This window comes from Pristis pectinata, chromosome 2 (genome assembly GCF_009764475.1).
Source record: "Pristis pectinata isolate sPriPec2 chromosome 2, sPriPec2.1.pri, whole genome shotgun sequence".
Classification (NCBI taxonomy): Eukaryota; Metazoa; Chordata; class Chondrichthyes; order Rhinopristiformes; family Pristidae; genus Pristis; species Pristis pectinata.
In genome coordinates this window covers 107012783-107027212 of record NC_067406.1, presented here as the reverse complement: position 1 = coordinate 107027212, position 14430 = coordinate 107012783, and the positions used below count along the sequence as shown (strand labels likewise).

The 14430-nt window shown below is 38.5% G+C and overlaps 1 protein-coding gene across 2 annotated transcripts in view; it reads right to left on the bottom strand.

The window, feature by feature from the left end:
* The window catches only part of fnip2 (folliculin interacting protein 2), a 69804-nt gene that overhangs the window by 23416 nt on the left and 31958 nt on the right, over positions 1 to 14430 (bottom strand). The window contains exons 3-9 of one of the 2 annotated variants that reach the window (XM_052009304.1): positions 7441 to 7566; positions 6106 to 6206; positions 5560 to 5631; positions 3553 to 3653; positions 3372 to 3461; positions 668 to 739; positions 300 to 435 (exon numbers count right to left, since the gene is read on the bottom strand). In XM_052009304.1, coding sequence (XP_051865264.1) covers positions 300 to 435; positions 668 to 739; positions 3372 to 3461; positions 3553 to 3653; positions 5560 to 5631; positions 6106 to 6206; positions 7441 to 7566 — 698 coding nt within the window. The remainder of the gene's footprint in view (positions 1 to 299; positions 436 to 667; positions 740 to 3371; positions 3462 to 3552; positions 3654 to 5559; positions 5632 to 6105; positions 6207 to 7440; positions 7567 to 14430) is intronic. The other variant, XM_052009314.1, reaches the window with a different exon arrangement.

Genomic DNA, 14430 nt, shown 5'->3' with positions numbered 1-14430 from the left:
AGGTCATGGGTTTAGGAGGCATTATTGTGGATGGTGCAGAGATTGCATCACAACTGCACTCACCCAGGCAGGCAAATCACATTAGTTGTTCCTGATAATAACAATCACATTTATGTAGCACTTTTAACATTGTGAAATAACCATGAAGCTTTATACAAGTTATACACAGCAATGATATGCCATTGTATCTCCATAAATTTACAAAGTACTTTAATACGACACAGAGTTAACCGTTTCTTCCTTCAGAGATTGTTTTTAACCAAGACAAGAATGGTTACGTTACAAATCTTTACACCTACCATCTGGGAAGAATGCCATTTTCAAGGCTGGTGGTCTGACTGCGCAGCCAGCGCCGCTGAAAACTACTGGCACAATTACTGGAAAAGGAAGAATTTGGAGAAGGGAATGGTGTAATCAAGAGACTGCTCAGGGAAGCTGCAAGGTGGAACAACAAAAAAATTGGTTAGAAACTTCAACCAGAGAATGTTTTACAGAATGTGAACAGAGCATATTATAAGGCTCTTCATACTGTACCAGTTTAGTTTCTGAAATAATTTCATTGAACTGGGGGTTAAAAATCCATCTCAAAACCCAGAAAGCACATCATTTAACTATCTTTACTTCATTGCACAATGAAATTCACAAGTAGTAATGAAAAAATATCTACCTGATCGTGCTATACCGCTGTCTCTGTCTTCATTTTGACCTCGGCTTGGCATATCTACTGGCGTACTATGAGCTGAAGACAAATTTTCATTAGGACCTTTACAACATTAAAAAAAACCACTCATAATTCACTTCCATTCCCATGAGTTAAGCAACAATTGATTCACATGGAGGAAAAGTGGAGGATATCTTTAGATTAAATACAAGTTAGCATCAATGGGCCAGATGATGCTTGACCCAGCCTGCATCTCACATTCACCTCCCACAGGATTCTTGCAGCCACATTAAGCTTTTGCAGCTGCTTGGCTAGCCAGTCAAGCTGAGCAGCAAGTAGATTTCAGGCACCATCAGCACATGAAATTCATCCACTCTAAATTTTAATGTAGCGATCCCATACAGAATAAATATTGCTGACTAAATTCAGCGATCTCTGATAGCATAGTCATACATAGGCAAGTAAAAGCACAGATTTTAAAATAACATTCTTCCAAAAGTTAGGTCACTTTATTCTTAATTTACCTTACTGAAAATATAATAACCTCTGATTTAGAAATTAAAGATAGAATACAGTAACTCTAAAATCTAAACAATTCTAAAGAGAAACAAAACATACATAATATTTTAAAAACCTAGGACATATGCCACGAATGCAACGGTGATCAGTTGGCTTTCTCACATTCACCTGTCACTTCCATTCAACATTAATTTCCTTGGAACAACCTGTTTATCCCTACTTTTTGTGTCCTCTATCATGAAGACAGATAGAAAGTATTTGTTTATTGACTCTGCCATTGCTTTATTCCCCATTACAAATTCTTCTCTAAGAGACCCACATTTACTTCAGTTCATCTCTTCTTTACAGGTTTGCATAAAAAGCTTTCCACATCCTTTGTTACTTTCCCTTAGCAATACCTGGGCACAATTTGCTAATTTCTAAAATCCTCCCAATCTTTTGGTTTAGTTTTTCTTTTCAGCAATATTACAAGATTTTCCTTTAATCCAATTACAGTCATTAATTTTCCCATCAAAGCCTTTACTTGTGCATTTATTTAGTTAATTCCCAACAAATATACACCTTAAAAAATTTGCAATATGTTTACCTACCAGCATATCATTTAAATGAATTTCTCAATCCACTTAGCCAACCAGTAGCTATCAGCCTTCAGCAAATGTATCACCAAGGACCACCACAAACATCCTGGAGGCTGACCCCAATTAGAATCAGAATTAGATTTGCCTCATATATAGAATGCAACGCCAAGACAGGGATATTGTCATCTAAAAAGTCACCATTGACCTTTTAAAGCCTCTCTATTACCTTCAAGGCCCATCAGAAGTGTGACAGAATAATTACCATCACTTTGTTGGGTGCAACTGCAACAGCACTCAGTGCAGTTTGGTTCATTGACACACCTGGCTACTGAATTTCTGACCCAAGGAAAGCAAAAAAGCATTTTATCAACATTTCAATATTCATATTCAGTGAACAACTTAACTAAACCAGGATTAAATTCACTAAAACATACAGGATTAAGGAGAATAATTCCAATGTTTTTAAAGGTTTGTATCACAAATAATGAGATGATTATTTCCATTGACTCAATTAATTCCACAAAAATGCGGGAAGGAAAATGTTTCCACATGGCAGAATACGAAATGCACAACACTATTGTTGCTGAAGTAAATCAGAATTTTAGGAGAAATGTGATGAACAGATGCAAGGGAAATGAAGAACATTGACAATGGAATTATACATACAGTAAAACTCCGATAATCTCATACCCAAATATTCAGAAATCCTGACATTTGGCTCATGGGTGCCAATTCTCATTGTCCCTTTTGTAGACCACAGGACCAGGTCCCAGGCTCCCTTGAAACTCACTTGTTTCCCCACACTTCCTTTAAAATTACCAGGTTCATTGGAAAGTTTATTATTCTACTGCATAACATCTAAGAAAAAAGTGTATTTACAATAACATCCAAGAGTCTGGAAAATCTGCTGATCTGGCACCAAAGCTCCAAGCATGCTGGATTAACTGAGTTTTACTATTATCTCAATTTTGAGCTTGCCCTGGCTACAAAAATGTAAAATGGCCTCTCACCACAAAATATTAACTGTTCAACTTTCCACTTTCTGTAAGCAAATTAAACTGACAAAAGAAAACACAGTCAACATGCAGAATCATGCAATTTATAAGAGTGCCAAATCTATTTATTTATTTAACAAACCCAGTGTCATTAGTAAATTCAGATCCAAGCAGTTCATTTGGCAATTTGGAATTCTTTTCCTCTCCTAGCCCATTTATACAAATGGAATATGCGTTTTATAGATTAGTTAAGCACACAACCATTTACTGCACAATTGAAGGTTACACAAAACTGGTGGAGAGCATTGTTGCTTGGAAGCAAAAACTGAAAACAGTATCCCAGTATCAATCAATCCACCAATTAAAATACTGTTGAATGCATAGGCAGAATTCATAAACTCAAGAAGTTGTCTATTTCTTCAACTATTCAGATCTCATTTACAAAAGTATCACATTCTTTGAATTTTGTGAATTAAAACTGGGAACATACACCTGTGAATAGGATTTATTAAATGCATCCACAAGCTTTCTGCCTTTGTATTCTGTTTTGCATCTAAACAAAAACACCTCAACGTGCTCATTGTGTGGTCCACACTCTGCTCAGCATTCCACACGAACCTGCAAAGAAAGAAGCGCTCCTGATGAGATGGAGCGGTCCTGTTTCAGTGGGACACAACAGCAGTTTGCTGCCACAAACCACCAAACGACCTATTGATGCAAAACAAAGGGTAAAACAATGACCACGTGTAAAAACAGAAATTATCATAGAAGTAATTAAAATATTTGTTCCCATCCTTACCCAGGTTATTGCAAGCATGGAAGTTACTGCTACCATTCTGCCCTGGACAAGGTTTTCCAGCAGTGTTTTCTTGGTTGATATATTCAAAGCTGTCATGCAGCCTGCAAAATATAGGTCCTAGATTAAGCACTAAACCACACAAATGCCACATCTCTGAACTAGTTAAGTGATTAAAAATGCTAATAGCTCAAATAGTTACTCCAACAAGCAACTGATCCCAGAGGCCAGGAAAGTCTCAACAACTTTGATCGACAGCTGTACTGTTATAAATACCCTCAAAGCGTTTGAAGAAAATATGCAAGATTATTTCTGTTACAAGTTCCTAACTTGATTAGTATTAATATTTTCTTTTGTCCTATTGAAAAGGAAGCATTCTAACTTTGGCACCAGTAACACTGGACCTGTTTCACACTTGCCCAGTGGTACTAAGGAAAGGAACTTGGATTGAATTCAAATTTTTTTAAATATTTAATTCATCTCAAAGAAACTTGGTCACAGGAAATCAATTTGGTCATAAAGTAATCCTAACTATAACAATTCTAGCCATCACACCATTAGTAAGCTAAGTCCCATCTGAAGACATAACCAGTATATGATGGAGACAAAAAGGGAGAGACACAGAATAATAGTTTATTTTACCGACACAGGTGCCATTCCTCCTATCGTTCTGAAGAATTTAACATTTCAGGCCCATAACCTTCTGATTATAGGTCAATCTGAAATGTTAAATTCATTCTCTCCATGGACGGCCTGACTGCCGAGTTTTTCTACCATTTTGTGTTCTTATTTCAGTTTTTCCAGTTTCCACAGTATTATGCTAACAAGTAATATTCACTTTTGACTACTGCATCATTCAGAGCAAATGTAGCAATACCTGAGCATACAATACATCTGGATAGAAAAATATTTAATATTGCATTTTATGCTGCTCAACGAATCCAAACAGCTACCTACAGTACAATTTAAACACCAAATATTAAATTGATTCCAGCCAATCCTAAACTACCGAGATGCAGAAATTAGTTAACTACTGTTCAAAAGGATGTTCACATTGAAACCATTTAAGATTAATTATGAGTAACTAAATTGGGAAATGTCTACCTTATCATGCAATTTTAATTTCCCCGGTTTTCAATTGTGCAATCTTGCACTGAGTATACAATGTTCAAAATATCTGTAAATAAGATGAACAACTGTTTCCTCACAAAACATGCAAGCAAGGAAACAAGCACTTTGAGTAAGATTTATTGGGGCAGTGCTATGGAAAGTTACCAGCATTTCTCAGTACAATAAAACCCATATGTGAACAGAGAAATCCTGAATCTCCTGGTCGAGTCACCCCAAGTGCAGGGACAGTACAATTGTTTGTCTGGATGGAGAAATGTTGCAAGGTAATTTATATTTTTAAAATTCCTTTTAAGAGTTTAATTCCACCCCCCTCCAATTTTTAATAATTATTTTAAAAATGTTAGCAACTTGAGCGTTTCTAAATTAAGTTGGTGGATCCTGGAAAACCAAATGACTTCTTGACTTCCAAAATTGTTCAGTATCACAAAAAGACACTAAATAAGACCAAGGTCAATGGAATGTGAACAAACAACAGCTGATAATTACATTCCTATTGAAAGCAATAATTAATTGCAATTGCTCTGTGTGGATACTAATAACTAACGGTATCCTCAGGAAAAGGAGCTGGAATTGTAGTTCTTCACTTTTACCAACGATATCGATGACAGCACTAGGGAAACTACAAGCTTTAGAAATGACATGAAGGTATGCATGTGTAAGGAGCATATATGAGAAAACCAGGATTTGAGTTTCATCTGAACATATCATGGAAATAGGCCCATATTAATACACACAAATCTAAAGATAGTATCTGAAGAGAAATCTTCAATATTCAAATCTTACATTTTAAATCCAGTGATACCTCAGTAAAACAAAACACAAAATGTTTTTTAATCAAGTAAACATATTTCACTGCAAATACAGGTAGTAGAATCTTACACATTTGTACTTCCACCAGCAGTTCCCATCTTGGCAGAGAAAACCTTACTGATCATCAACTGAGGGGGAGAGCTGAATAGAAAAAATGCAAAATACTTTAATCATGCAAGTACAACATATCAAAGACAATATTGGCATTGTTGAAATTTGTATCAAAAATATCTGTGGTTTGAAGGCATGATTTTTTTTTACATCAATAATTTGTACTCAACCCGAGAATTTACAATTATATATTGCTAATTCAACAGGAATGTTCACACTATTGTGACAAATGAACCTACCATCTCCATTAATTTGCAATATAGTAGTGAGCACTATTTTATGATAGATGTGTTTACTATGGAATAATTTCTCATGGATTGCACAGAAAACAACCTGATCCGTTAATTGAAAAAAAATTGTGTTTCAAAATAAACATGTAAATGCAAGGGCATGAAGAATTCGGTGGAATGGTTATTTTAATATTTCAAGCTAAATTAATTTGAGCACCTATTACTGTAAATGCATAGGAACAGAACGAGAAGGCCCTTCTGATACATCACTTACCGTATGTAATGTATTTTCAACGTAGAACCTTTGTAACTCATTGCGACAGAGCCAAACATCATTTCTCCAAGCATATTCACATCAGAAGCAGGTCGGGAATACTGCAAACAAAAACTCATGTGGATTATATTCATACAGGTCAACAGATGCAGCAGAATCTCATTTTTCTTTTTACAACTATAACCCAGGAGTATAGGAGTGAATCCAGGTTCTTCACTCCTGGATTATAGTTGTAAAATCTATAATGTTTTGAACATTATAGATGTTCAAACATTTGATGTTTTGACTATTTGACGTTTTGAACATTATTACAACCCAAAGCAAAAGGCCAATTACCCCCAAAAGGTGGCCAGATTCTATGAGAATTAGGCTCTACAAGCAAGCTCCAACCACGTTAATTATTTTAGGGCTTGAAGTTTTCAATTTTTAAAACTGATAATCTCAAAGACACCTCTAAAGATCCATTTTAAAGTATATAAAAAAAATCCATAGAATTATGATATTTTATGGGAACTAAAGATCAATTTCAGGTCTTTTCCTTCAGTGCATTTTGATTTAAGAATGGGTCTTTTAAAATGAAAATATGATGCATGACTAGAGAGAATTGGATTCATCTGTGGGTGCAGTGGAATATCCAAGTCAGTGATGTAAGTGGATAACTCTGTGCTAAAGGTAAGAAACCTAACCACAAAAATCAAACTGTAATTTCAATTTAACTTTAGATTAAAGCAGGTAAAATGTATAGCTTAAGGTCCATTGGGAAAGAGAGGAGAGAGCAAGTGAGCCCTAGTTAACATATGTGTGTCAATCCATCAACAAAAAACATTAATTATTGTAATAATCAGCAAATTGTATGAAAAGTGCATTGACATAATGTAAATAAATATTTACTCATTCACCCCTTGCTTTTGATAACAGATATAACAAGTAAGGTTTTAGCTTAATGAGTGGCAAAATGGCAACAGAAATAAAATTGCTCATTGAGACAAATCTTTGTGGAGAATTTTAGGAAAATAATCATTGAAACTGAAAGTGTGTTGGATGCAAGAACATATGCAGTCTGGTGCACAGAGACAAAGTACAACATAACCTGCAATTGAAAAGTGAATGAGCTATTGAAGATCACAGCAATTCACAGTTGTAAATTGTACCTTGACTTCTATTTACATGGACATTTAAAACCCAGATTAAAGTACCCAGTGTATATCACAGCTATACTCCTTTAATCCAAGAAGTCACAACAATTATTTTTCATTTGATGTAACAGTATCATTACATTTTTATATTTTAATCTGTCTACCATAATAAACTTGATTTGCAACTTTATCAGCTTACCTGATACCTAGGCATGTGCTCCTGTGTGTTTGAAGCACTGGAAGATGAGGAATTTTGGGGGTAATTGCCACTGCTGCTTGTGTGGCAACATTTTCCTTGCAATTTGGATAGATCATCTGAAGTTTTCTAGGACAGAAAGATCAGTTTCTGGAATTTACCTTTAATGCATTTTGTGCAGTTGATATACAATCCGTAATTAACTTGACAATCCAGTATATTCACAGTGACCCTACCCTTGACATGCTTCCTAATTTATGGTCCAGAATTGGATACAATACTCCAGATGAAATCTAATCAGTATTATAAAAGGTATAAAGCACAAATTCTTGTTTTTATATGCCATGTCTGTAGTTTTAAAGTAGAAATATGCATATATTTGAGCAAAAAAAATGCAGTTTCTGGAAATGCAAATTTAAAAAAAAATGCAGCATCCATGGAAAGAAAAACAGATTTTAACATTGCAGGTCAATGACCCCTTATAAGAACTGGAAAAGTGAGAAAACAAACACATTTTATGTTGGAGAGGTAAAAGGATGGAGAGCAGATGGAGTGTCCATGATAGCTCCTACCTTTGTCCAACAGCTCTGAGGTCTTCCTGTTTGAACAAGGGGGAGGAGTATTGGGAGGATATGCAAACTGTCCATGGAAAAGATCCATTCAAATGGGTAGGGGTCGAGAGGAGGAAAAAAGGGATAAATCATTGGAAATGGTGCTAGTAGGAGAATAGATATTGCTCTGCAAACACAGCACCCCAAAGGCCACAATTCCAGTCCTGTGGAGACACAGACTGCAGATGCTGGAAGTTCCTGTCCCATGCCTAGATTAACAACATCTCTTCTGGACTGGAGAGAAGCTTGGAGTGGGAGGACCAAGTTGTCATGATCCACATAGGCAAACAACATAGGTAGGACCAGAAAGAAGGTTTTGCTGAGGGATTACGAGCAATTTTGAACCAAGTTACAAAGCAGAACCACAAAATGTAGTAATCTCTGGATTGGCAGATAGCAAATAAAATTTCATGCATGGCTCAGAGTGATATGGGAGAAATAGGATCCAATTCTTGGGGCACTGGCACCATTACAGGGGAGGGGAGGGCAGTTCTTTTGGGATAGACTTGAACTTCAATGTTGATGAAAGTGTTCTGGCAAATTGTCAGTTCAGGCTATTCCATGTTCCACAGTAGGCAAAAACAGAAAAGGAGTCAGGGAAGTGTCCAAGGAAGATGTCAGTAGGTGGTGTGTAATAACATATTCAATGGGTTAGGTTGTGGAATGGGTTTGGGTGGAAATAAGGACTAGCAGAGGAGAAAAGAAATGGGTGGAAGTGGTCGAAAGACACCCAAACTGTTGTTTCACAGCAGGGCAAATCATAGGTGGGGAAATATTGAAAGCGTGCAAGAAAGAGACTGCAGTTATTATAGGGTGATTTTTATCTGCATATAAATTGTACTAATTAAACCAGCAAGTGTCCCATGGAAGGAGGGATTTATGGAGTGCATCAGGGACTATTTCTACGAGCAATAAATTACAGATCCTATTCTGGAACAGGCTACTTTAGATTCGGTCATGCATAATGAGGTAGATTCAGGAAGAGATGTTGTAAATAGAATCCACTCAGGAGTAGTGATCATAAACATACTAGAATTACAGATTCTCTGAGGGCAACCACCTTGGGTCTTCAAAACTAGAGTCCTCAACTTAAGGGAAATTACAAAAAGGTATCAAGAAAGATTTATCTCAAGTAGACTCAAGTTCCAAGGGCTGCTACATGCTCAGACCACACGAGGTGCTGTTCCTTTGGCTTACAGTAGTAGCCCTTCCAGTCCCACCCCTTGCCTTGCTTTTACTAATCCTTTCTGATCCTCTAATTCCAAACAATTAGTCTTCGGCTTCATCCTTTAGACTACCATCTTAAAAGGAATGCTGACTCCAAACTGTGGATCTTTTACTCCCGTCTCCAGAGATCCTGATCCAGCTGAACCCCTCCTTCTGGCTTCTTACCTTCTCTGATCCTTTCATCACTAACTGCCAACATGCCACACACTCAATTTCCATGCCACCCCTCACCATCCCTACAGAGTTTAACTTGCTCCAGCTCTGAATTTGAAGTCCTATGCTCATGATGAACCAACCCTAACACTGTCATCCAACCTGTTGACAAGGATAATGCTGCTGTGGTTTGGTGAAATGATGGCCATACATTGGTCCTCTTATGCCATCTCATACCTCCCTCCAGACCACAACCCCACCGCTGAACATCAGAGCACTGTCACCAGTCACCAAATCTCAATTCATAGGAGATCATGACCTCCAGCCTTATACTTTCCCAACCACACACAGCCTGCCTCTACCTCCTTAGCAAGATCCACAATGGGGAATATCCTGGTAAACCCAGTGCATCTGTCTTCTTATGCTCCACACACCTCATTTTCATATTTGCTATGACAAGAGGCCATTTGGACAAAGTCTATGCAGGCTGTCAGAAAAATCAATACCATTCCTTCACTCATTTCCTTGTAATCTATTTCTGTCATGCATGCCATTAAGTCCCACTGATGCTCCCACCAGCCATTTCCACTAGGGGCAATTATAGTCACTTAATTACCAACCAGCATATATTTGGGGTGCTGAAGGTAACCAGCCCACCTGGGGAAAGCCCATGTACTTGTAGAGAGAAGGTTCAAACTCCAGAGACAGAACCATGGGTCACAATAAAACCCAGATTGCTGGAGCTCAGATAGCTATGTTACCTGCAGCACCACTGTTACTGCCAGAATTCTATTATTTCTCCCCTTGGCCAATCCCCTCCCACTATCATCTAGGACACCACTCGCATACTCTGCCACTTTGGAAGTTTCCAGTTTCCTTGCCCCCAGCTCACTAGTGTTCACAATTGATGTCCAATCCCTATACACCTCCATCTTACACCAGATGGCCTTGGGGCCTTCATTTCCTCTTTGGACAGAGGCCCAACCTGCCCCACTCCAGCTAGCTGAACTCCATTCTTACATTCAACAACCTGCTCTTTATCTCCTCTCACTTTCTCCAAGTCAAGGGTGTAGCTATAGGAACCTGCCTGGGTTCAACCTGTGCCTCTCTTTGTGGGATAAGTGGAATAGTAGTTGTTTCAGTCCTATTCAAGCAGCTACCTCAACTCTTTTACCATGACATTGATGACTATATTGGTGCTAACTGTACTTGTACAGAAATTTGTAACCAATTTCTGCCCCACTTTTTTTCACATGGTTCATATCTGACTCTTCCCTTACTTGACATTTCCATCTCAGGGGATAGGTTAGTGACCAATATTACAAGCCTTTACAAACACCCTTCTTCTCAAGTGATTCTAGGGGTTGAGGAGGACTTAATTCAATAGCTTTGTGCCATGGTTTTGGTGTCCTTGTAATTAATGAGGCCAACTTCCAGAAGGAGCTTGGTGGCAGCTGATAAGGATGGCAGGTGAGTAGCATGGGAAGAGATCCACTTCTCCCACTGCTTATACAGGGCTCCTGTGCGCTCCTGATGCACCACCTCCAGGTTCTCAATACTAAAACAAGTGCTCCTTCTCCACTTTCAGTGGTCATGGCCAGAGATTCTGTGGAGTGTGGATATTGCATTTCTTCAAGTCTTTAAGCACATACTTGAATTTTTTTCCTCTGTCTGCCTGACAACCTTTTCCCATGGGAGCTCAGGTGTCAGGCGTGCAAACAATGTGTCTGCTCAATGCATGCAACTATGACATCAATACGAGGAACATTAGCCTGGGAGAGGACACCAATGTTGGATTAGTTGGCCTTCCAGTGAATTGAGGATATTACTGCAACAATGTTGGTGGCATTTTTCCAGTGCCTTGATATGTCTACTATAGGCAGCCTGGGTCTCAAAAGCATACAAGAAGGCAGAGATTATTGCTGTCTGCCAGACCATGTGTTTTGCACCAGGTCTAAAATCTTTATCTTCCTAATAAACTTTATTTATACAGCACGGTTACAGGCCCTTCCAGACCGACGAGTCCATGCTGCCCATTTTAAACCCACGTTAACCTACCCGTACGTCTTTAGAATGTGGGAGGAAACCGGAGCAACTGGAGGAACCCACGCAGACATGGGGAGAACATACAAACTGCGACGGGAATTAAACCCCCCATCACTGGCGTCACGCTAACCGCTACGCCTTGGACGGTGAAAGGCAGGTGCTGGTGAATTTCATCAATGCTCATCTTTGCTGAGATGTAACACCTGAAATATGGTAAGTGGACCACATTTTGAGAAGCATTGTTGGAAGGCAGTGGGGAGAAGGTCAGTACATGGATTTTGCTTTTATGCAGACTGCCACAGCCATCTTAACTACACTACCTCCCACCATGCTTCTTGTAAGGACTCCATTCTCCCAATTTTTACCCATTGCATTTGTTCTAATTATGAGGTATTCCACACAAGTATCTTTGAAATGTCTTCCCTTTTCCTTAACTGCAGATTTTCCCTCAACCACACTTGACAGAGCTCAAGTGTGTTGCCACTATTTCAAGTGCATGAAATTTTGGTATGGTGACATATAGGAAATACTGACCATAACATCACAATTTAGGTTTGCTATAGAAAAGGAGAAGGAGCAATCCAAAGTAAAAGTAAAATTCATGAAGTCAGTTTCAATGGAATGCAACTGGATCTGGCTCAGGTAAATCAGAGTAGAAGTTCAACAGGTAAGACTACAGCAGAACAACAAGCTATCTTTAAGGAAGAGATGGTTCAAGTATAATTGAGGCATGTTATCAAGAAGAGCAAGAGGAAGAAGAAAATCCAGAGCTCCCTGAATGTTGAAAGATACACTTTGGAAGTTAAACGGTTGCATTTGACAAGTGTCAGGTTATAAATGCCTGCAAGGACCAGGCTGATTACAAAAGAATCAGAGGGAAGGTGAAAATTAGAAAAAGATGCAGAGAGGATATGAAAAAAGATTAGCTGTCAACATAAGGGGGAATTCAAAAGTCTTCTTTTGACATCTCTTTAGAAAAAGGGTAGTATATGAAGGATGATAAGGGCAGGGTGGTAGATGTGGTTTATATGGACTTCTGTAAGGCCTCTGATAAGATTCCACACGGTAGGCTGCTCTGGAAGGTTAGATCACATGGAATCCAGGGAGAACTGGCTAACTGAATACACAATTGGCTTGATGGTAGAAAGCAGAGGGCGATGATGGAAGGTTCTTTCTCAGACTGGAGGCCCATGACTAGTGGTGTGCCTCAGGGGTCGATGTTGGGCCCATTGTTGTTTGTTATCTATATCAAAGATTTGGATAAGAATGTACAAGGCATGGTTGGTATATTTGCAGATGACACGAAAATAGGTGGCATAGTGGACAATGAAGGTGGTTCATTGACAATGAGTAGGTGGGCTAAGGAATGGCAAATGGAGTTTTATTCAGATTAATGCGAGGTGTTGCATTTTGGAAAGCCAAATCCAGGTAAGGCTTTCACAGTGAACTGTAGGGCCCTGGGGAGTGTTGTAGAACAGAGGGACCTTGAAGTACAAATGCATGGTTCACTGAAAGTGGAGTCACAAGTAGACAGGGTGGTGAAGGCAGCTTTTGGCACACTGGCCTTCATAAGTCAGGGATCTGAGTATAAAAGTTGGGAGGTCATGGTGTGGTTGTACAGGACATTGGTGAGGCTGCACTTGAAGTATCGTGTTCAGTTTTTGGTTGCCCTTCTATATGAAATGTTATTAACTCGTAAAAACAGTGTAGAAAAGATTTACAAGGATGCTGCCAGGACTTGAGGGACTGATTTATGAGGAGAGGTTGGACAGCCTAAGACTTTATTCCTTAAGAGTATAGGAGATTGAAGAGGTGACCTTATAAAAAGGTATATAAAATCCATGAGGGGCATAGATAGGTTGAATGTACTCAGTCTTTTTCCTAGTGTTGGGGAATCAAGAACTAAAGGGCATAGGTTTATGGTGAGAGGGGAAAGATTGAAGAGGAACTTGAGGAGCAACTTTATATAAAAAAAAACAAAGGGTAGTATCTATGTGGAATGAGCTGCCAGAGGTAGTGGTTGAGGAAGGTATAACAACAACTTTTAAAAGACTCTTGGACAGGTACATGGATTGGAAAGGTTTAGAAGTCTATGGGCCAAAACGCTGGCAAATGGGACTAGTCTGCATGGGACATCTTGGTCGGCATGGACAGTTGGGCCAAAGGGCCTGTTTACATGCTGTACAACTCTATGACTTGCCTATTTTGAGGAAAATGGAAGAGGAAGTCACAAATATAATAACCATAATCTTTTGATCTTTTGATTTGCAGGTGGTTCCAAAGGACTAATTAAGATCAAATGTAAATTTATTTAGTATCCTCACATGTACTGAGGTACAGTGAAAATCTTTGTTTTACATGCGATCCATACAGATTAATACATTACAACAGTGCATTGAGGTAGTACAAGGGAAAACAATGCAGAATAAAATGTTACAGTTACAGAGAAAGTGCAGTGCAGGCTGACAATAAAGGTGCAAGGCCATAATGAGGTAGATTGAGAGGTCAAGAGTCCATCTTATTGAACTAGGGGACTGTTCTTATAACAGCCTTATAACAGGATAGAAGCTGACACGATTGCTCATAAAAATGAGAATAAGGATAAACTCAGCAACTACAAACCAGTCAGTTTAACCTCAGTGACAAAATATTTTTGGAAACTGATTGATTCCGGACAGGATTAATAATCACCTGAATGAAAATGAATTAAAAGGCAAATTCAGTACAGTTTAAAGAAAATCATATTTAACTATTTGGAGAATGTTTCTGTATGGGTAGAGTTAATGAGGATATCGTAATTGACGTGGTGTACATAGTTTACCAGAAACCTTTTGATAAGGTGTTATAAAAACAGGCTTATCAGCGAAGTTGAAGCCAACAGCATACAAGAGACATTGATTGCATGGATACAAAGTTGTCTAAATAACAGTCAACGGGACGTCATGGTAAGTGGTTG